General features: G+C 25.1%; 1 protein-coding gene across 5 annotated transcripts in view; it reads right to left on the bottom strand.

The window, feature by feature from the left end:
• The window catches only part of LOC129611804 (sodium/hydrogen exchanger 9B2), an 82,330-nt gene that overhangs the window by 33,205 nt on the left and 23,638 nt on the right, over nucleotides 1-25,487 (bottom strand). The window contains exon 1 of one of the 5 annotated variants that reach the window (XM_055525156.1): nucleotides 14,998-15,078. The exons of 2 other annotated variants lie outside the window; for them this stretch is intronic. Coding sequence is in view for 2 of the 3 variants with exons in the window: in XM_055525154.1 (XP_055381129.1) it covers nucleotides 2,246-2,261 (16 nt within the window). In the remaining variant the exon portion in view is untranslated. Of the gene's footprint in view, nucleotides 1-2,245; nucleotides 2,365-8,931; nucleotides 9,099-14,997; nucleotides 15,079-25,487 lie in introns of those variants that run through there. 2 more of the 5 variants (XM_055525155.1, XM_055525154.1) reach the window with 2 other exon arrangements.

Raw genomic sequence — 25,487 nt, forward strand, 5'->3', positions numbered from 1 at the left:
TACTCTTATTTAAGAAAATCGATTTAATTTCCAATATGTTTCACACAAAAGTATCCCGAATTTCAAAAATTCCCTCAAATTTCCGAAATATTTTAACATTTTAAAAAAATTGTGCGATCTCGACAATATAAAAAAGAAAATCTTAAATAATAAATTGCAAAAATTGTCCTTGAAAAGAATTTTTAATAATTTTCTGGAATATTGCATTTTCGAATCCTAAAGAAATGTTATCATAAATTACAACGTATATTTGAAATAAACTATCCACTTCCACATTATGCACATATAAGAAACACTTTTAGCCTCAAAGCAAATTTTCAAGGACAAAAGCTTGCAAGATAATTTTCAATTTTTAAAATAATTTTTAGAAAAAATTCAAATCGAAATTAATATTTTTTTTTTTGAATAATTTCAAAAAATTAAAAAATAAAATTCAATTATAAATTTAATTAAAAATTCATAAGAACCACGAATATTTTTAAATTAAAAGAATAATATGCAAAATTCATGTTAATTATATGATAATTTTTTCTTAAGAATTTTCATATTATCCTTGCAGGTTTTTTAAAATAATTCAAGAAATTTATTATTATTATTGCCACTGTTAAAAAATATTCTTAAAAATGTAAGTAAAGAAAGTGCAATTTTTTCAAAAAATAAAAATTTTAATTCAATAAAATTGCACTTAAAATAACTATTTTTAATAGTTGTTATTAATTAATTAAATTTTTCTTTCGTTAAACTTGAACATTAGAAGGTTAATATCGTAAATAATAGGAACAATATTACATACAAATAAGACCATTTTATAGCCTATAATTCGTTCCCTTTGAACTTGAAACTTTCAATTTTCCTCTGAATTGATTTTCATGTTGTTTATATGGGTATACGAAAAAGTAATTTATCAAAGAATTTTTTTTATCAAAAATCTAAAAATTATACAATTTTTTTGACTGCAAGCAATTGTTATAAATTAAATTTCGCATATCTATAATGCAAAATCTCACATTATGATTTAAAGATCAAGCAGGATCAGGATAAAAAGTAATCTAAAATGAAATTTGTATGAATAAAATATTAAAAATATTAAAATTCATAATTATATTTTACAGCAAATATAAAAATTATTAAACAAATTTTTTAAATAATTTATAATTTATATCGTAAATAAATAATATTTTTCTTTTCTGTTTTTTTTTTTTAATTTATTATCAACAATTATGTAATATGTCAAATCTTATCTTTTTATTTTTTTTTTGTTTTATTTATTGTAAATCACAAATTCATTTTTCATATTTTTTCAATTTTAAATTCCATAATCACGTACATAAAATTATCACATACTGTCATTTATATTTTACGATATTTTTTTTTTTCAATATATTTTTTGAAAACAATTTTCATGTCCATTTTCCAATGATATATATTTTAAATGAGAATATGGGAAAAAATTAATTCACATAAATTAAATTAATAAAAAATATTGTCCTTTTTTTTTGTTATGAAAGTTTGGTGCATTTCCTATATGACATTTTTTTTAATGAAATTTATGAGACTGAAATGCACAGAAAAAAAAAATCGAAAAATAATATAAAATGGAAGAAATGTGAGTCGAATAATAAATTTGTTTTTTATTAAATTTTTAGATTTTATGAAAAAATATTTAGTAAATTGATATTAAAATTCTACTTCAAAATGAATATCAAATGTGTGGAAACCTGTGAAAATTTAACACTGAACTTCAGGATGGCTGTATATGAAATCAAAAACTTTTCAAACTATACGAATGTTCACCTTTGGCACTAGAAAATTGTCAATATTTCTAAATTTTTAGTATTTTGGTAATAAATTTGTCTAAACCTTGGGGAAAATTTATGCAGATTCCGCTGTATAGGAACTAATAAAATAATTTCACAGGATGAAAATATTCAAATTTTTCCATTATTATTAAATCTAATAATATTTTGTTTAATTAACTATTTTTAATTAAAATATAGCTTTAATTTCAGAATATGTTTTTTAATTGATGAATTTAGTTAAATTTCTATCGTAAGTATTTAAATAGCTTATTACATAGAACTCATAAAAATCAAATCTACGTATGTATTAATAAAATGCTCTAAAACCTGCTGCTCTAAAACAAACGAAAATCCAGAATTAATAACCATTTTGAATTCACCACAAATAATTTCTTTATATTACAACTGCAATACAATATAAGATATGACATGACAAACAATCTCACCTTTCTTAAACACCATTTATTAATTTTAATTATTTAAATTAAATATTTATTATTATATTCAAAATATATTCGATTTTAACATTATGATATTCTTTTATTATTTAGAATTAATACTTTTTTGCATTACAACAAAATCTTTAATAGTAAATTTAGTTTTACAATATTTTTACAATAAATTATCATAAAAACAATTTTTTTTTACATCTTATCTTTAAGATTAAATGCTGTACTAATTTGAATAGAGAATTTTCAGTTTGTCTTAAAAAATCTTAAGTAAAATAACCTTCCTCATTCAAAAAAAAATTCTCTTAAAAAAATTCTAAATAGCTTTTTTATTTAAACAAAACATGCTCTCTCTTTAAATAATATTATTAATTTATAGTTTAGAAATGAAAACCATGTGTGTAAATTTTATCCCCATCAGTTTATAATGGTTTCTTGTGATCACCACTTGTGTATGACATCGATAATTTTATGAAGTTCAATATCAATAATTGGGTAAGTTAGAATTAGTAGTTTAGGATAAGTCAAGTTAAACAACAATTTTGGGAAAAAATTAGTGTCTCTAATTTAATAAAAATTTTTAGAGTTTTGTCTAGTAGTCGTACTAATCATGAACTTGATTAAAACAACAATTTGATCGAATTTTCGGAACATGAGAAAATTTAATTAGAAAAATAATAATTTAGTTGAAAAAATTACATACTATTCAATTAAAAAATCAAGGATTCCGGTGTGAAAGTGACGATTGAAAAGGTGAAATTTAATGGTTATTGCTCTAACATGTAATGTAATGTTATATCAGTTTTAGTTAAATAGATTTGACTTATGGCCACATAATTTGTCTCATAAGCTTATATTATTATATTATGGCCACATAGAGGTCTTATAAGAAACCTCCTTATACTTTATATTCAACTGTTGTAGTAATTTCATTTCATATAATTTAAAATGTTAGCCTAAGCTGTAGATGCCGGTATAAAATAAATCTTTCATTTTAAATTTCACTAATATTTTTGATGGTCGTTTACAAATTTTTAAACATTATGCGTGCTATTAGCAATGATATTATTTATTCTCTTCTCAATTTAGTTAACAACAACTACTACCATAAATTTTTTATTTACGAGAGCAGAAAATAACACAAATTACTCTTAAAAAAAAAAAAACAAAACATAAGTTAATCAGAAATCTAATCAGAACAATTAACTTTAATTGATAAGCGAACAATAACAATAATAATAACAGTTCAGTGCCGGATGAAATAAGCTTTTCAACGTCATCACTATTGGTACAATTAAAATTCATATTGTAATTGAATTGTTTACAAAAACAATGCTTTGTTTTATTTTAAACAATTAAAATAAACAGAATTTTATTATAAATATATTTTGTTAAGATGCTCATACACGTGTGTTTGTATGTGAATTCACTCACTTATTAAAAATTGAGACTTCTACGACCGAAACAAGTAAAAACGTTTCAAGTAACGTGAAAAACAAGTAAAAACGTTTCAGTCGGTATGAACCGATTGAATTATACCCTGCACCTTTCATTGTTGTATAGCAATTACTCAAACCTGTGAAACCATTCTATAGAAACTTCGCGGATATATCTGATCTATAACTGAACACACAACTACCAAGTTTCGTGAATTTGACTTTATTATTTTTCCAAATATTTAAAATTAGCTTTTGGAGTTGTATGGCAGGTACCTGAACCTGCCAAGCAATTTCACTAAAACTTCGCTAATATATCTGATCTATAATTGGACACACAACTGCCAAGTTTCATGGATCTAACTTTATTACTTTTCCAAATATTTAAAATAAGCTTTTGGACTTGTATGGGAGCCACTCGAACCTGTCAAGCAATTCCACAAAATCTTCAGAAATATCTTTGACCTATAATTGGACACACAACTGCCAAGTTTAATGAATCTGTCTTTATTATTTTTCCAAATATTTAAAATTAGCTTTTGGAGTTGTATGGCAGCTACCCGAACCTGCCAAGCAATTCCACTAAAACTTCGCAAATATATCTGATCTATAATTGGACAAACAACTGCCAAGTTTCATGAGTTTGACTTTATTATTTTTCCAAATATTTAAAATTAGCTTTTGGAGTTGTATGGCAGGTACCCGAACCTGTCAAGCAATTCCACTAAAACTTCGCAGGTATATCTGATCTATAATTGGACACACAACTGCCAAGTTTCATGAATCTAACTTTATTACTTTTCCAAATACTTAAAATAAGCTTTTGGAGTTGTATGGGAGCCACTCGAACCTGTCCAGCAATTCCACCAAAACTTCAGAAATATCTTTGCCCTATAATTGGACACACAACTGCCAAGTTTAATGAATCTGTCTTTATTATTTTTCCAAATATTTAAAATTAGCTTTTGGAGTTGTATGGCAGCTACCCGAACCTGCCAAGCAATTCCACTAAAACTTCGCAAATATATCTGATCTATAATTGGACAAACAACTGCCAAGTTTCATGAGTTTGACTTTATTATTTTTCCAAATATTTAAAATTAGCTTTTGGAGTTGTATGGCAGGTACCCGAACCTGTCAAGCAATTCCACTAAAACTTCGCAGGTATATCTGATCTATAACTGAACACACAACTACCAAGTTTCGTGAATTTGACTTTATTATTTTTCCAAATATTTAAAATTAGCTTTTGGAGTTGTATGGCAGGTACCTGAACCTGCCAAGCAATTTCACTAAAACTTCGCTAATATATCTGATCTATAATCGGACACGCAACTGCCAAGTTTCATGAATCTGACTTTATTATTTTTCCAAATATTTAAAATTAGCTTCTGGAGTTGTATGGCAGGTACCCGAACCTGTCAAGCAATTCCTCCAAAACTTCGGAAATATATTTGACCTATAATTGGACACACGACTGCCAAGTTTCATGAATCTGACTTTATTATTTTGCCGAATATAAAAAATTTGCTTTTGGAGTTGTATGGCAGCCACCCGAACCGGTGCAGCTATCTCATAAACATTTTTAGAGCATATGTAGAATATAATTGGACACATGTATACAAAATTTTATATTTGTACCTTTATTAGTTTTTGAAATAATTAAAATAAACTCTTTGAGTTGTATGGCAGCTACCCGAACCCGTTGTCCGAATTGGTCCAATAACAATAGGGTTCGTCCTTGGCACAAAAGAAGCAACTTGTGAAAGTTTGGTGTCGATTGCATTATTCGTTTTTGAGTTATCGTGCGATCGGACGGACGGACGGACGGACGGACGGACGGACGGACGGACGGACGGACATGTCTAAATCAACGCAGAATTTTACGCTGAGCAAGAATATATATATATGTCCATACCGCAGATGACTCCTTCAAGTAGTTACAAACTCCATACCAAAGTTAATATACCCTTCACGAAGTGCAGGGTATAAAAAAAACTTTTTAAATATACAGAGGAAAAGCAAACATTTTTATGCGGAAGAAAAATTCTTTTGTTTTAAATTTACAAAAACAATAAGTTTATGAATGAATTTATTCACGCAAAACAATAATATTGTGTTATTCACTGTTATAAGAACTTTTTATAACAAAAAAAAAAAATTTACAAACTATGCAACTTTTATACAATTTTCTGTTTTTGTGTTGTAGATGTAGAAGCTGAGTTATTATTTAAATCCATACATAATGTTATACAAAAGGAAAATATGAATGAATCGTCAATAATTATTATACTTTCGAATTGATTTAAAGTACCTTTTACAACTTTTACAAAATGGAATTTTGAACTTTCAAAACAATATAATATGTAATTTAATTATAAAAAACTATGAAGTAGGAATATAATTTCTTCAGTTAAAGGTGTTGAATATAGGGGACGATAAATTAAATAATAGTCATTGGCACCATATTTATTAATATATACACACGTTTTATATGATTATTATTTATCTAAAATGCAAGACAAAGCAATTTTACACAAAAAAAGTTTAATAATTTTCAACTTAGAAACTTTTAATTGGGAACATTGTGTCTAAATAGTTTAATATTGTAAGCATATAATAGATTATAATATTAAAGAGTGTAAATATAAATTGGCGTTTGTGAAAATTATTCCTCTACCTTAATTAATGAATATTTCGGAACAAAATAGCTTAATAACAAAACATGATGTGCTTGCAAAAAGGTAAACTAGTCGTAAACAAATATTTGATGTAGCTAATGCATTAATGTAAATTTTTGTTCCAGAAACGCACATTGGGAAGAATAACGACGAATCTCAAAAATATACAGTCATATTTTGAAGGTCGCATCACTCGAGGTGATAAGGTATTATTGAAAAGTATTTTGGTTTTCAGCATAAAATTTCAACATTTGGAAAGGATTTTGTGTTGAAAAACTCAAAATGTTTAAATAACAACTCATCGCGTCAAGTGATGTGACTAACAGAATATGAGTGATTATACTTCGTGTAAATTATTATCGATGTACGTTGGCATAAATCTATTCTACAAATTATATGAAATTTTCTGTATTATTTTGTTACAGAAAAGCTTTATATTTTAAATTATAAAAGTAATAAAAGCAAGTTCGCGGCTCTGGATTTTGATTTATGTCATTGTTCTCGCAAATGTGCGAATGTGTAATAATTGAACTAAATCGTTAATTTTAACTTAAATAAAAATTATTTTAACAGTCTTCAGTTTTCAATGTTATATTCTGACTTTAAATTGTCCAGGACCAATATAGATGTTGTAACACTTGAAATTTAGTGCTTAAAAGTTCATAAAAATTAATTTTTAATATTCTTCGATGCGGATATAATATTAATATACTTGAAAGACTGAACTATTTCGTCGTATCACGCGGCTATATTTAAGATTCTATACGCATTATAAGCTAAAAAATTTACAACAGTCAAATTAAGAAAAGCCAACTATTGCAATAAAATTTTGATACCTATAGTTTAATCTAAATTCTAAAGCTTTTTGTATATATTTTCAAAAAAAGTAAGATTTAATATCTTATCTTATTATTAGCTTTAAAATAGATCATTATTCATGTCTATTTAGAAAAAAAAATCTCTTTATTTGGTGTAAAATTATGGAAAATAATTAATTTAGCAAATAATTTTTTTTTGGTACAAATATTTGTCGTTTATTAATGAAAATATTTAGATAAGTAATAATGGAAAACATTGGTATGTAATACTATATAGAGGCGACATATGAATTGTGTGTAGATTACAAAATAATTTTCTAAATTATTTTCTTTAAGGTGAAAATATTTTTAGTTCTAATTAATAAACACACGCTTATGATGTGAGAAATTAATTAAGGTAAAACTAATGAAACATGATAATTTTAACTTAAAATAATAAATTAATTAACATATAAATTATAGCACTTTGATTATAATTGAATACCTATTATAATTTTCTAATCAATTTTAAAACAAAGAAATTTAAAAATTAAATGTAAAATTAATTAGTTAATAACTAAATTTGATCGTAATAAATCAGACATTTGGTTCGAAATTTTAACAAATCCAGGCTAATTTTAAGAATTTTGAAAATATTTTATAACTTATAGAACAATCTTAAAATACGACGTTAAGCTGCCATTCATGGAATATTTAATTGAATTATGAATTGTAGATGCCCATATAGGAAACATTTAAAATTCAAACGCTAAAATTCAAGATTAAACATTACCAGCCGCGTTTCATTCAGCATAAAAATTAAATTTTTACATACGAGACAACATATTTTATACGTTGAATATTAAAGGCAATTGTACTTTTCAGTAAAAAGATATATTTTTAATTTTGAATCCGTTTGACTGTTTTTTGTGTATCTTAACCTCTAAGTTTCAATTGAATCGATTTTCATGAAAACTAGTATGGATTTCAGTTTTGTTTTCAGACATGATAAATTTATCAAATTATTTAGAGTAGTTTGACTTCTCTAGGAATAATAAACAAAACTTCTCTTGCAAAATTTTTCTATTTCATTTCAGCCAGTCTTTTTGTCAATTAAATGAAAAAATAACTGCTTCCTAACAATTTAGATCTCAAAGAAACTACATTTTTACTGAGTGATAAACTGAACGGAATTTTGAATTCAGGACAAGCAAAAGTTTTAGAGAATTCGTTTTACAAAATCGAAATGGATATCTTAGTTCAGCTAAGGTATTTCAGCTCTTTTATGTCCGTAGGTGACCGAGGCTCTTGGGCTCTTCTGATGCCGACCCATAGAATACCTTGTGATTTTTATCCCCACTTACGTTACCATTATATTTAAGCCCTTGACAAATTGCAGCATAGTAGTCACCTCAACTCCAAGCCGCGAAACTTCTATCAGGTTCACAAAGCACATTCATACAATAAGTGCTTCATCTTTTCGTACAGTTCCAGGTAGAAACAACCACTGAGAACACTGGATATTGAGTCATAATTTGTCAATTTTACCTACTAGTCAAAATGAATTTGTAATTCTTTACAAAATTTTTATAGGTTTGTAGAATTAGGAAAAATTCTTAAGGAAATGCGTAATGGGATCGCTATTATACTAGCAAATTTCTTTTTTTTTAGTTCTCTTATAAAATTCTACTTGAATAATAATTAATAATTAATATAATAATTGTAATATTAAAGGGAGTTAGAAATAAAAAAAACTATTTTTTACTTACCAAAAAACCGCATTTTTAAATGTTTCTGTAATATGGTTCGTAATGATCTAAATAAAATGAAAAATGCACTATTTCAACTTAAGCGAAAAACAAGCATTCAATTTGAAAACTTTAATTACAAATAATTTTCCACTTCAAATGTAAATATAAAACAATAAAAATATACAATTTAGCCCAGTAAACCTAAACTCGAAACTACAATTTATAAAATTTTTCACTAAATTTCTAATAGACTCTTTAAAAATTCAAAAAATTTATTTTGTTTTAATTTTAATCCCAACTGCTTTTCGGACACAAATTTATGATTTATTTTAATTGAATGTTACATAATTGCATTATAATTACAAGCACCAAAATGCTCATAGGGATCTTCACAATTACAACCAAATGAATTAAGAGCAAATGAATTTTTCTTTTTCCTCAATTTTTCTTTTTCGTTATTGTTTTATTTTTTTTTTTGTTATTATCAATTATCTCGCTATTTTTCAAATATTTTCCTGTTATATTTCGCGTTCGGATTTCTAATTATTTAATGAATTCTTTCTCAAAAAACAAAAAATTTTTTTTTCCTTTATTTTTTCACAATTCCTTTTTTTTCTTGTTAATTTTTAATTTACGGGTGGTTTTTTTTATCAAAATAAAAAAAAATAACTTAATTCTTGAAAACGTGATCACAAACTGAATTGATAATTACGATTGAAGATAAAAGGTAAAGATTTTTTTATTCGATAGAAATTAAGATATTTATTATCACCTGTATAGGTAATTGTAAGCGTAAATTTATAGACGATGTAGAAATCTCACTGATACAAATATTTTTAAATACTTAATATGTATGTGTATATACATAGATGCTCTAATTGTTGTACGTAGTAGCCTCAGTATAATGAAATTTAGGTAATATGTCAGATAAGACGTCTATATTTTGAAGAGAATTGGGAAGTTAAACTTGTATACACAGAATAAAAAAAAATATAGTTTATTTTTTTCGTTGTGTTATAAAAATTTAATCGAGTGTTAATTAATCAAAATATTTACATAAAAAATATTAACATTCTTGTGAATTTTTTGTGACATTTTTTATTTGGACTTTAAATATACACAATGTATGTAGATGTCGTCAAAATCAATGTTATACTAATATTTATTTTTTTATTATTTTATGGGAATGTATTTGACAGTGTATTATCATTTTACTTTTCCATATGTTATGGCTAAAATGATAAACACATTTCTGGTTTATGACTGGAATTCAAAGAAGTTCAATTGAAATAAAGTTACTCTCATTCAAATTCACTACGATTTGAAATCTAATTTTATTGACTTGAATAAAGTCACCTTATACACTTCACTAAGGATTTTGTTCTACGTTTTTGCTTTGGAAACTTTATCAACGAAAGATTATTGTATCGGGTTTCTAACATTTAAAATTCCTCTATTTCGAACTTATTTTTTATCTTTTTTCATTTTTTATGTTAAGGAAGTAATGCTCTACATACTGGACTATTAATAAATATGTCTACCCTGATTATAAACAAAACATCATATCAATTTTCTAGAATTTGTTAGTAAATTTCCTTCAGTTTTCCACTGAAGTATTCCTTAAGTTTTTCTTTCATATTCTAAAGTTGTACTGATCAAATTTTTATTAATTTCATAATTTTATAAAATATTTTTTGAATTTTAAATAAAATTTTGCTTTTCAATATAATAAATGGAAAAATTAAAATGAAATTATAATATTTTTAATTCATTTTTCAAATAGCATGTTGATTTTTATTAACGCTATAATTAATTCTTAGAAGAAAATTTTTTTGTTGTATTGTTCTCATTAATCTGCCAGGAATCCTAGAGAATTTTATATCGATCGAGGTTTATATAGCGATGTTTTTATAGATAATTAATTTAGTAGTAATTTGAAATACAATGATTGAGGCGATATAATATAAATGAACACATTCATAGCTGTAATATGTAAACATCGAATTCTGTTTAGCCCTTATTTCGTACATTACAGTCATTATTTTCTGTTGCTTTAACAAAAATATTTACTGTATGCAATAACATAGTAATAATTGTTATCACTTTGTTAACTGAATATTTAGAGAAAAGTGATAAATTTTGAAAATTTATTGAAATCTTAATTATTACGGCAATGAACGTCTGGGCAGGAATTATTTCTCATTAAATAAATGCGAATATTTATCAAGCAAAATAGTTAATTATCAAATTATTTAATTGGATTTGAATTGAATTTGCGGCGACTAGCAGCTTATTTGACAAATTCAATCAAAAACTACCTATTACATATTCCGATTAAAATTTGAAGAAAATGCTATTTTTCAAACATGTCGTTGATTTCTTAATCTTTTAAGAGAACCAATTGCTAGAATCTTTGAAATTTAACTAAATTTAATGTAATATTTATGAAATTATTGGAAAACTTGACAAAATATGTTTATTAAATTCATTAACCAAATAAAATACATATACACAAATATTTCATATTAATTTTCGGTTTCCCTAAAAATTCTTCTAATTTCCCAATATTTGTTTTACATTCAAAAATATAGTAATATAAGTATATTATAGGAAATCTTAAATTTATGAAAATTTTCTTAATTCTAGAAAATTCATTCCATAAAAATCTACTAAAGAAAATTTTAATGCTCTTTTATGCAAAAAAAATTTTCATGAATTTTGTATAAGAAATCTTAAATTCCAAATTATATTTAAAAGAAAAAAAAGAAAATCTAAAATATTTTTTTCTTCCTTTATTTTTATTTATTTAACTTAATTGGATTTTGTTTTGAGTTGACTTTATGTAATGTTTGCAATCATTACTTAAGTTACAAAACTAGAAAATCAAAGAATTTTTTATTTCTTCTACAAATAATATTAAAATTTAAATTCTTATAGTCTTAGAGTTTAGAAATAAGAAGTAATTTTGTGTTTATGACTCAATTTTAGAATATTTGCAAATTAATGGTATGTGCGTGTGGATTTAGAATTATTAAACGTAATCTCTAACCGAAAATTGAAGCAGAAACTGGGATAGGAGTTATAATATATATTGGGATCTGTTTGGAAAATAAACAATAGCAGTATTAATAATTTTAGTATCACAATGGAAATACTAAATAAGAACGGGATATTGAAATTTCCAAATTGCATGGTAACTTTAGAATTAAAACCCTGAAGCTTCATGAAACAAATAAACAGGTCAAAATTAATTATTTAAAACTTTACTCTGATGCCAGTAGAATGCTTTGCTATTTATGTCTTTTAAATTTTAACCCCATTTTTTTTCATAAAAATTGATAGCTCAGCAACTTCAAAATTAAATCTAATTTTAAAAAAATTGCTTAAAATTCGATAATTTTGTCATGTCAGAATATTTGCTTTTTAAATGTGTATTGACAAAAATGAGCAAAAAGCAGAAGGAAAACTGATAATTTAAAGACATTTTCATATTAAATAAAAAGAAAAAATTACTTTTTTTAAAACATAAATCAAATACATAAATTGAAAATTGAAATTTAATCAGCTTCAGGCAATTGATAGAAATAGAAAATGGTAAATAAAATGGAAGAAGATGAAAAAGATTTGAATTTTATGTTCTGTAAAACAAAATAGAAAACACAAAAATCTTAAAAAATTATTAACGGCATGGTTTGTAGTTAATTTAAGGATCGAATTTTCGAACATTAAAATATGGAAAGGTATAAATTCTGTTGAAGCATAGAAACTTGGCAAAATTTAAATTTCTTTAGGAAAAATGAATTAATTCGTGGAAGCTTGTTGGTAAGTATTAAAGAATATTCCAAAATCTTAAAAATTTTTAGCTTAAATTATTGTTTAACTTCACTAGAATAACAAATGTTATTCAGGAATCTAAAAAATTTGTTTCCTGAAATTGGACAACTCTAACTATCACCATGAATCTTCACAAGGCAATTTGGAATAATGCAATGATTCGAATAATGTCACTTGATTAAATAGAGTTCAAGAGGTTATAATAAATTTCTATAAGAAAGTGCTAAATATTAGGAAATATTTATACTATTGAAAATACTATTGAACGTCTTCTGCTCTAACTGATGAATTCAAGTTATAAAACCAAAAGTTTTTGATATTTCGAATTTTAATTTTACTGACACACTCATAATTTTCTTTAAATTTTTTTCATTTTGAGAATTTTCAATTTTTCATTTCATATTTTTCTTAATCAAATACGAAACCATACCACAGATTCGTGTCTATTATGTACTTTATTTTGTTCTTTTTTTTGTTGTTTTTAAATTTAACCACATTTATATTTTCATTCTCTTCTTTTTCCTAATTTTCCTTACTAATTTTACCTTTGATTCCTTGAATGTTTTGATAATATTATAATTTATTTCTTACAAATTTTCTTTTACTATATTGCTTCTTTCTCTATCATCTGCACATTATGCAAATAAAAATATTCTTTAAAATAACAATCTTATATATAATACATATACTATTTTATATGTGTATGTACTTGAATAGGTGTGCATTGGTAGCTATTTTAAAAAAACAAATATAAAACAACGTGTCTCCTTATGTCATGCAAGGTTTTCAATGTTATTTAGATCTGAAAAATATACGACGTAATAGCTTCTTTTTGATGAATCCGTTTAAAATTTCATTCGTGTTCAGTTTGAACCTTTCAAATAAAACGGGCTTGTACGCATTTCTTCTAGTGGTTTTAATAAACATTTCAACAAAAGTTCAGCTCTCAGGCAGAGACAATCTGATACACGAGTACAGTACATAAAGTGAACTTACTATTCTTCTAATAAAAAACAAAAATTCTATGAGGAGAAATCGTGTTGAGAAAATATTATATAAGAATTCAAAACTTAATTTTTTTCTTTTCTTACTTGATTTCCTAACTTCTCACTAAATGTTTCTTCTATATTTTGTAAAACATATACAAAATTTATATTGAGATACAATATTTATTGAGAAAAAGAAGAAAAAAAAATTTTAATATTGCCAGGGGTGATAAACAGCGCACAATACATAGTGTAATGCCAAATATGTCAGTTAAATTAGAGCGAATTCATATTTGGGCTCGGTTTCGATTCCGGAATACGAACGGTATCGTCATTTATATTTATCCATAGAAAATAAATATAGGCAACGATCTAATTCAGGACAAGTTTGGACGCTGTTGATCACAGGGGTGATAAACAGCGCACAATACATAGTGTAATGCCAAATATGTCAGTTAAATTAAAGCGAATTCATATTTGGGCTCGGTTTCGATTCCGGAATACGAACGGTATCGTCATTTATATTTATCAATAGAGAATAAATATAGGCAATGATCTAATTCAGGACAAGTTTGGACGGCTAAAAATAAGTGTGTACTAAATTTAAACTTTGAAGTCAAACACTTTGGAAATTACCTTTTTATTACGATATAGTCCGCAAGTCGTGTGGAGCTTTATACGTTTTGTAAAAATATTACATTTTATATGAAAAGCAAATTTGCTGTGTGAGTTGATTCCAATGAAGCCAAAATATTTATCATATAGAGATTTTTGCAAAAGACTGGTTTGGATGAGTTTCACCTCGCATACAGCTTGCGGTATAATATTTATTTTAACGAAAAGCTAAACACAAACTTTTAACAGACAGCTTTAATTATATTTACGTACATATTATAAAAATGATCCACTCTGCATCGTATGAATATTAGTGTGAGGCCCCAAATTGATTGTATAACAACAACGTATATATGTACGTAACATTCTTATTTCACCGATCGAAACAAATTTTTTTCCTATGTATATTACAAATTTAAAGAACGATTTCGATTTCTTTATACGCTATAGTACCTTTTACTATAAATTTAGTACTTTTTACTTTAGAAAAGCACAACATTTATAATATGCATACAATCTGATTTCTCTAAAGTAAAAGCACAAAAATATTCTCAGTTGAGTTCTTAGATTTTATTTAGCGAGAAAATTCAATTTTTTAAACGATAAAAATTTATTTATACATATTTTCTACATACATACATACATATACCTACATATTATAAATACATTCTATAAATTTTTTCATCCTGCTATCTCATCTAGCACAGCTACTGTTACTATTTTATTCATAATATAAATAGAAAAACAACAAGAAAAATAGGTGAAACAACAGAAAAATAGCAGTTTTAAAAGAAAATTCTTTGAAATAAAAAAAAAACCTTCATGAAATTTAAAAGAAAAAAAAGTAAAAGATAAGAAAAATAGAGTAAAGTAGCATTTACAATAATTGATCAATTGATTTGAGAGCATTACTAAGAAATTGAGAAAATTAAATAATATTATTGGAAAATAGATTGTGAAGAAGTTGATGAGTTCTCTGAATGACTTCAAGATAATTTTGTGTAAAAAATAAGAAAAGAATCAAAAATGGCCTGAAATAAAACAAAAAGAGAAAAAATCATTTAAAAAGTTAATTATTTTATTTTAAGAATGTTATGTAAAAGTTTCGTGCCGGCAATATTAATTAAAGATTTTAAAATTTAATTAAAGTTATCAAAACTGATTATAGGTTCAAGTTTCTGGTTCTTCATAATTAATTATTGCAAGTTACAGTAATGTAAGACAGTAATAACGCAAGTTACAGTAATGTAAGAGTACTGCTATGGAAAATTAAATATTTATCCGGGCTTTTCAAATTTTCTTCAAATCGGAAGAACCACATATGTTGTCGTCGCTCGCTAACAACACAGTTTTTGATTCCAATAACATAGATTTTCAGTTGTAACACAGTGACAATGCTGCTACAAAACAAACAAATTTTTAAACTGCAGTGAAATTGAAAATATTGAAGTCACAGTCATGTCTAATTAAAATAAATTTTGCCTTACACCAAAAATGCAAAAATGTAGGTTACTTTCCAAAATTCTATTCCGATGAAATTTAAGTCATACACGAATAAGTAAACTACAAATAAATTAAAGTTCCTATAATAGTAGACATGTATTAATAAATAGACAGAAATCATCAATTGCATAATAAAATCTATCTACTTCTTTTTCATTATAGAAATGTAGCTTTGAAATTCTAAATTGCTCCTACCAAAGAATCAAATATTATTCAAAAAAAAAAAAAAACAGCCTCCTAGAAAGAGATTCTAAATTAAGTATTCCAAATAATTCCAAATTTTATCGAAAACAACATGATCGCATTTTAATAATTATTTTTAAACATAATTTTGATTACCAATTATTATTGTCGCCATTCAGCCTATACTAAAAATGTCAGTAGTGTTGAAAGCCCCTCATTTTAGAATGAACTCTAACAAGCACTATACACACACTCTCTAGGAATACAAATCGAATTTTACTCCTGATGCCTAGTATTGAATGCCAAAATGATGTAGAAAAATTGCCAGGCATTGTAATTTTCATCAAAAAATAAAAATTTTGTTTTTTAATTCCCTAATAAAAACTTCTAATAAAATTATTAACTTTTCAAACTTTCATTCATATAAAATTAAGCATTTTACGCATTGGCAAAATATATTCCAAAATAATAATTTGTACAGTAACTGTTTTCCTTAAGCCTCTCTGCCACCCCACCCCCTACCCCCCCTCCTTCCAATCCTTACCAAAAATAATAAAAGAAGAAAAAGGAAAAAATCAAAAATAGAACAACAAAAATTTCATAGCAATTACCTTATTTCAATTTTATGTTTGTATATGAAAAAGGTGAACACCTAAAAACAAAATAAGAGAGCGAAAAAAAGGAACAAATCGAAAAAAAGTAACAAAATAGGTGATTAGGTTCAATTATCCTTGAAAAAAAGTATCTGGTAAATACACATTAAAGCTTATAAACTTAAAATTTAAACTGAAAATTTATATCTGTAGCCATTTTTTTTTCCATACTTTGAAATCGAAATGAAAATAAAGGAAAGAAAATCCTATGTACAGTTGTGTACATATAGGAGAAAATCCTTAAAAAAAATCAAAAATAAACAATAAAAAAAAGAAAACAACCTGCTCAGTTTTCCATGTGTGAAATTTAAAGTGATCCTTTTCTAGATTTATATCTTTGAGGAATTTTCATTCCTACTTCAATTTTATCCTTTTATTTAAAAAAAAAAGTATTTGTATAGGTTTGGGGTACTTTTTATATTTTTTCATATTAAAATTCAATGTTGCGAATAATTTCATTTTTTTTTCCTATACTTTTTTGTTTTTCTCTTATTTTTATGCTTCTTCGTTTTTTGATTTGTTAAAATAAAAATTCACGAAGAAATTTTTGTTTTTTCTTTTCTGTTTTTCTTCTAAAATATCATCAAAAGAAGAGAGAATGAAGAAAATATCCTAGGCAAGAAAATAAATTGAATTTTCTTTTTTTTATATGAAAAAATTTTCGAATTTAATTTTACAACTTTGTTTTTTTCGTGTGTGTTCGTTTTTTTTTTGTTTTGTTTTCTTGTTCGTTAAATAAAAATTCAATGCTTTCGAAATATTTTTTTAGGTAGAAAGAGCACACATATGTTAGCCTGCAAGTGTAACATCCTTTTCATGTGTGCATGTATATATATGTTTAGGTAGAATGATGACTTTTGATGTTTCTATTTAAAGAAAATTTCTTTGAAATTTATTGGTATGTATGACTGAGTGTTTCATTTTAAATGTTCGATTTAAATTTTTATGGAAAATAAAAGCTAATTTCGAAATTTGAAATCGGGATTCTGGTAACTCTGTACATATAATAATATGTTTCATTAGTACAAACGTTAAATAATATGAACGTAATTTACTGCATAAATTTAAAAATATTATAGGTGTTATAATTCAATAATAATTTTAATTTAATAATGGTATTTCAAAATTTTGTTACATATCAAATCTATTTTTTACATATCTATTGAGAGTTTCGGTTGTAAATAAAGATTCAATTAAAAAGTAAATCAAGTAATAGAAAAAATTCAATATCACACCATTGCAGTAATGTAACCAAAACTATTGTCATATATATGGAACGTATGTTTGTTTCTCAAAATACAGTTCTTAAGGTTAGAACTGGAAAGCTTTAAAATTTCTACATTGAATTTGTACATGAAGCTTTAAAAGCTTTGCACTTTTAAGTTTAAGAACGGCATTTTCAAAAACACTCTATATAAATTTAAATCTTAAAATTTTTAAATTTTTACGATATTAGAAAATTGTCCTATACTATCCAATGAAATTTAAGAAAATATTGATTTTCCAAATTAGAAAGTAGAATTCCTTCAAGTAACTTCCATCAATATAAAAAAATTTTAGTTCTGACATCATGTTATTACAAAAGTTCCATAGACCTACAATATGAAACACACAATAACTTATTTAATAAGAAGATATGAACACAAATGTAAACACCAAACTCTAGAAGAGCAACAATTTTCTTTTGATTTTTGAACCTATTGTATTTTATATGGTTCGATGTACGTAATTGTTAAATTAATTGTGATATTCCGGTGGCAATAGCCCAAAATTATTCAATTGAGTTTAACTATATATGTAATTTAGTTTGATTAAAAATCAATTCAAATAATTTCAATATGATTAAAAATATTTTGTATCATACATTGTTTGTTGTTGTAAATACAATTTCTAAATTGCGGGACATATTTCTATAAAAATTCTAGTTTTCGTTACTTAGCAGAAGTTCGAGTTTCCGTTAGCAGAACTTTGTATTTCTTAAAATTTTATGCCTCTTAAAAGACTCATATTAATAGATTAAACATGAAAAAGTTTCAACTCTCTATGCAATTCATATTTTAAAGTTTTAGTTGAAATTTGAAAAATTCGACAAAATTCTTGTCGACCTAGGCAACTTAAAAGCGGTAATAAATAAATTTTCTTATTATAAAAAAAAATCATGTTTAATTCGTTTAAGGTTAAAGCCTAAAATTGGAGGTACTTAACAGGAACGCTTGACAGAATTATAGACAATTTTTCCTTATTACCACAGATTGGTTCCAAAATTAATGTATAAAATATCGCATATAGTTTTAAGGCATACATGTATACATTATATACTTATTTATATTTAAAGTGTATCTGTATAAATTCCATGAACAAAATCTAATGTTATTATTTAACAGTTATAGATAAGAAAAAATAAAGTAAAATATAATAACGGTAACTTTATCAATAATAAGAAAGGATTTAAAATATTCCTTTTTAAAATTACATTCCTTCCATATGTGAAGATTATCTTCATAATGTCTTCTTCTTTTCTTTTTATCTCTATCCTTACCTCTCCTTTTCCTCTCTTCTTCTTGCATATATTGCGTTCTGTTATTTTCTTTTCCTATCACCTCATCTCTTTTTCTTTTCTTTTTTTGTTAACTGGCATACATGAGAATTAAGAGAATACCTTTCTTTTTTCTTCTCTCTTTCTCTCTTTCTCTTTAATTTTTTTAGGAAGGAAATTTTTAAAAAAGTTTAGTATTTTATTATAATTGTAATAAAAACCCTTTTTTTTCAATTCTTTTGATGAATACCATGAGATTTAAGTAAAAAAAGAAAAAAATTTTAATTGCATTTATTTTCTCAAAGGATATTGTAAAAGGATTATGATAGATTTATATATAAAATAATGTTATGAATTCAGTTTGTTACTTTAGATATTTTGTAAATTAAATAATAACAATTTTGTTTCCTTATTTATTAGTAAATATAAATTTTTATAAATTAAAAATATTTTTATAAACACGATTGGAATAATAAATATTACTTATATTTTACTATAATCATTAAAAGTTCTAAATATTGGAATCTTTGAAATTGGAATTTTTATTGAGAAACACAGAAAAATATTTGAGTAAAACAATGATTAAAACCATTGAAATTTGAATAATTGAAGAGATAACTGAGAACAATCTTTTAAGACAGCACGCTAATTGATCAAGAGAGAACGATACCAAATATTAGGGAGACCGAATTGTTTTCAAAGAAATGCAGTACCAATCAAAATATGAAGAATTTAGTCTCAAAATTAGAATGTACTTTAGTAGTCGTAATAGCACCACTCCATTAATTGTTAGAACCTTGCTCTTCAAGATTTAAAATTTTCAAATAATTTTATAATTCACCAACACTGCAATTTTCGAAGTCAAATCCATTATTCAACATAATTATAACTACCTCATCAATTCTACGTCAGATGGAAATGAATATAGAAATTTTAATATCAAAGCATGTGTATAACTGTTATACATATATTTTTTGAAAAAGTTTGATAAAGCTACTATAAATTCCAACTGTTTCATTTTTTTTTTGAATATCTCATTTTAATAAAAGTTTCATAATTATTATTGTCTTTTTTTTGTATAATAAATGTATAATGTATGTGTGTATGTATAGGTAAATTTATATTAATTTTTGAACAATTTAAATTTATTCTTAAAAGGAAAGTTTGAAAAGTATTTAAAGAAGACGAAAAAAAAATAAAAAGAAAACTTTTTTTTTTTACTTATTTATATTACTAATTTTATGCTAGAAAAATTCAACCTTTAAATAACTCTTCTTTATTCTTATATTTTTAGCATACCATGTATGTATCTACTCACTTACACATCTATACAGTAGTTTCATCACATTTTACATTATATAACGTAAAACTTTAAAATTGAACTAAATTGTAATTTTTCTTTTAAAAGCTCTGAAATTTAACGATTCTTCGTATAGTCTTCAAACAATATGACGATTAAAACTACTTTATTTTACAGGTGCAATTTATGTATACGAAAGGCTTGAATATTTGTAGTTTGTATGGATAACTCTAGGATATTTCGTGGCAATACTCTTTTATATTTTAATTTAAAATTGGGACAAAACTAGAATTTCTATAAAAGAATGTCGTAAGAAACTAATAAAATATAGTTAAAATAATTAGAACTCTCGGAATAATCGATTAAAATAAATTTTAATTAAAATTGTGAAAGAAATATTTAAAAGACATTTTCGTAGTCTTGTGCAAAACTTTCGGTAAAACGAAAAATACACTTTCCAATTGATGAAATTCTAAAGTTGAGTTTATTCGAAAATTTAATTTTTCGTTTATAACTAATTGAATTTAATTATATTTCAAAATTTTTAGACAAATATGTGTCTGTGAGTATAATAAGTGGAGTCCAATTCGTATTGCATACAGACTGTGTATTATGAAGCGTTTTAACAACACAACTAACATAAAATAATAAAGCAAGCGAAATTAATAACACAAAATCCTATCGCATCGAAGAAGTCTACATTACAAATCTTAAAACCTCATAACCAAGTCGAAATATTTTCATATAGGTCACTAATTTTTTTCCTTTATGGAAATTTCTAAATAATTTTTTGAAATAGGTATATATAGATAATTTATTCTGAATAACCCCATTTGAACAAAAAAAATTTTGTGTTCCATAAAAATGCTACTATTTTATACCTTCAGGCTTTTCTGAACAACGATTTTAAATCATTCATTTTTTTTTTATATAAATTCACGCTCTCCTTCAATAATAATTTTTTTGTCATCACTTTCAATGTCTAAAACATTCTTAAGTAATTAAAAGTTTTTCTTATAATGATCCTTCCATCTTTTTTGCTATATTAGTTTAATAAGTGTTGGTTTTACTAATAAAGCATAAAACACACAAAAAACGGAAGAGTAGAAAGAGAAGACTCTTTTAAAAATATTAAAACTTTTTCTTGATGTTGAAAATTATGTGCTCGTGTTTCTATTTTCAGAATCATAGCGAAAGTAGAAGCAAGCGAAAAAAAAAACCAAAAAAAACGTCAGCAGAACATAATTGTAATTAAAGACTAAAACTGTTTTCCTCAAGCGGATACTATATTAAGCTTTTGAAATTTAAAAAAAAAATTTTTTTTTCTTATTATTCATTTATACAAGATTGAAAATTGCGAACAAAAATTTTCTATCTAGTCTGTTAAATATAGTTTTTTTTTCTACACAAAAAAAAGAAAAACTTTTTTTTTCTAATGATTAAAAGAAGCTCCGGGATTTTTTAATTCTTTTTCTGAAATTAGATTGAACAATTTAAATTTAATTAAACTCATCGATAAAATTTAAAATTTTGAATTTACAACAAAAGAGTTGAAATTTTAAAAAATTTTTTTTTTGCAGTTTTGGCCTAAAACCCTTTGTTTTTAAAACAAAATTGATAGAGTTTACATGAAGGAAATTAAATTTTCAATGGCAAACACACGAATTATACCGAAGTTAACCCGATTGAAGTAGTCCGTAACCAAAGCGGTAAACCTTAGTGGAATGGCAAAATTGACTGTACAACATTTTGCATATATGTCACACACACACATTGAAAAATATGTCTTCTTAGTGGTCCCATTAAAAAATGTGTATTCTATATGGATTCTTATACTTTTCCGCGGAAAATCGAACTGATTCTGCTTTCAACTTAATGGGATTACGGTAGCCGATACTTGACAGCCTTGTACTAACTGGGACAGTGTTTAAATTATAAACATTAGGAAATTACATAAATCAATTGTATTTTTTCAATATCAAAATTTATTGTGAATCCAAACTAATTTATTAGTCAAACTAAAATTTGGGTTTATAAAATAACTTCGAAAGAAAAAAATTTTGGTTTTATTGAAAAATTTTTCTATTATTTGAGAATTATTACAAATTAAATATTTACTGGTAATAAATGGGATAGCCGTACATACAGTTAAATATAATTCCTTCATTCCAATATTTACTTAATTTATTTTCGTTTTTAATAAAATCCGTTTGCATTGTAATTATAGGATATGAAAAGCTTGCAAGAAATTCTATTCTGCCCAAAATGTAAAAGCCCTTACATAATATAAAATTGAGAATTTTCTTTAAATTTCTTATTCAATGTAGTTCCTAAAATATTCATAAGCCTTCTAAATTTCTATTCCATCCCCTATTTATTTTTCATTTTTTTATTTTATAAAACAATCACCTATATATACAATCCTCTTCTCTTCTATTTATCAAATCTCTGATTATAAATTTTTTAAACTCATCTAAAATAAACACTATGTATGTAAATTATAAGATAATATAGAATACATAACACTATATGTACATAGAAGAATAAAACAAAAAAAACAAATAATAATAAAATTTTGGAAATTATTTTTCCTTTCAGATATTCTCAAGTGGTATAGGCAATCAAAATTAAGTCATTAGTTTCATGTTTAGAATAACATTTTCAAAAATTTATAATTTTTTCCTCGTCCATTTTTCTCCAAAAAAAACCCAATATATGTATGTGTGTATTTGTCCATTATATAAATGAAAATTTATGTATTAAATATTATATGCATAGAGCCATTATATATCTACATTTTGAAATAATCGTGTATTTACCTATTGTTTCATAGTCTTAAACTAATTCTAAAGCATTCACAAAAAAAATATAATCCTTTCCAGGTTTTTAACTCCATATATGTATATTATTATATAATATGTATGTATAATATTGTATACTTTGCATACTATAGAAATTTCGACAATAAGAATATAAGAATATACTGAATATTATGAAGGTTTTAACCAAAGAAAAAAAAGTGGTTTCCTCAATCATAGTTTCAAAAGCAAAAATGTAAAAAAAAAATACCATACATGTTATGTACACTTAGATATTATATAAAAGCACAATCTTTCATTAATCTGTACATACATATGTATAAATCATACATACATACATATTATAAAATAATACAACAACGTTCAATTTCTATTTCTATGGGTTGATATTTTTCAATTTACGGAAAGTAAAGAACACCATACTCATAAATATCCTTTGAGAATATTATGAATTCCATTTAAAAAAAAAATTTTCAATCTTGTTGTATGCAGAATTATATCTGGAAGGCAAATCCGTTCCCATAGGGAGGGGGAGAGAGGGAGCATGCTTTGACCCTAAGGTCATTTGTATATAGCATAAAATTATTGTGATAAAAGTAGATCTCCTATATTATCGAATAAATAAACTATTTTGCTCATAATCCCATATTAACTTAATAATTAAATACAGATTATTCTATACATAAGTATGTGACGTAATATATAAAGTAAAACTGACAGATGATTAGTTGAAATCAAACGTTGATGTTTATAATTTTTATACATTTTCCATTTCTCAATAAAAATATTAATGCTTGAATAATTTTTTAAAATTTATTACGAAAAATCGCAATCTGCGTTTCCGTGTTACTGGCTGAGCTATTCAAGCCGTAGTCTCCGAATTTCGCACCAATTTTACGTTTTTAGATACGAACAATCATGAGTATAGCACTTACACAGAAAAATATTGATTCCGCAACATTTAATATTAATAATGACAGCGATGTCTTCAATCAGGAAAAATTGTAGAAGAACTCAACCACACCGACCTTTCATAATGTCGAATATACGGTGACTTTGCCTTAAATTTGCTTTTGTTTGAATGGTAAACAAAATTGTCACATTTGAATCGATGATTAAGCAATGGCAATAAGAACGGGCCAGAACTCTAAAAAGTAATATTTTTACTGGTTATTAATGATGGGCAAGTACGAGAAATCCTAGTCGCCAATATGAGAATAAAACTCATTGTTCAAAGTGCTACAGTTGTGCTTAACCAACATTTTGCTTCCACTGAACGTGCCTTATGTCACACTGGATCTATAACTGTAGACTTATTAGGAATACATTTAGTAGGCTCTTTTCAAAAATTTTTCCCCTCCCCTTGTAAATACGTACATATACTTTAGAAACAGAAAACAAAATTCCAAATAAAATACACAGAAAAAACAAAATACGATTTAAAAATTTTCAAATTTTCATGCATATTGTCTACTGCTTTGTTCACACTACTCGTACTTTATCATGTGTTTTAGTAATAAACACATATTTTTGTTTTATACCGATTTATTTCAAATCTCTTCTCTAACAAAATACATGCTATTACGATATATAAGGATCAAATAATTATTATATGATTTTGTATACAAACGTGCAATTTTGAACATTCCATATTTTGGTAGCTTCATGCAGCATTAAAATTCTAACTAAACTCGATTTTCACGTAAATTTAAAAACTTTTAAAATGAAAAGAATTTAATTTGCAATCACATGTATAAACACAATACAATAATTCACAAAACACACTTGATTTATCTAAACATCGTGTGGCTGTCAAAATCATTGCTAATTATCACTCTTGCATTTCATTGTAAGTAAATAGCTAAAATAATTGTAGATTCCGAAATAAATTAAAATTTTAAAACTTTGAAAAAGACACCCTGGTATATGTCCAATTTCAATGCGCTCCTTGAAACACTATACTGCAAATTTATTTTTGAAAAAGCAACGACCAACAATAACACCACCAATAGGAAAACTTTACCAAATCGTTGATTTTATGCAATTTTTTTAAAATCGCGAAAAAATCTATTGACTTCTGTTCAAAGTCAATTTTTATAATTTGATATTGCTATTCAAGACCGTGTCAGATAACACTATTATAGC

This window comes from Condylostylus longicornis, unplaced genomic scaffold (assembly GCF_029603195.1).
Source record: "Condylostylus longicornis isolate FDR11 unplaced genomic scaffold, ASM2960319v2 ptg000055l, whole genome shotgun sequence".
Taxonomy (NCBI): Eukaryota; Metazoa; Arthropoda; class Insecta; order Diptera; family Dolichopodidae; genus Condylostylus; species Condylostylus longicornis.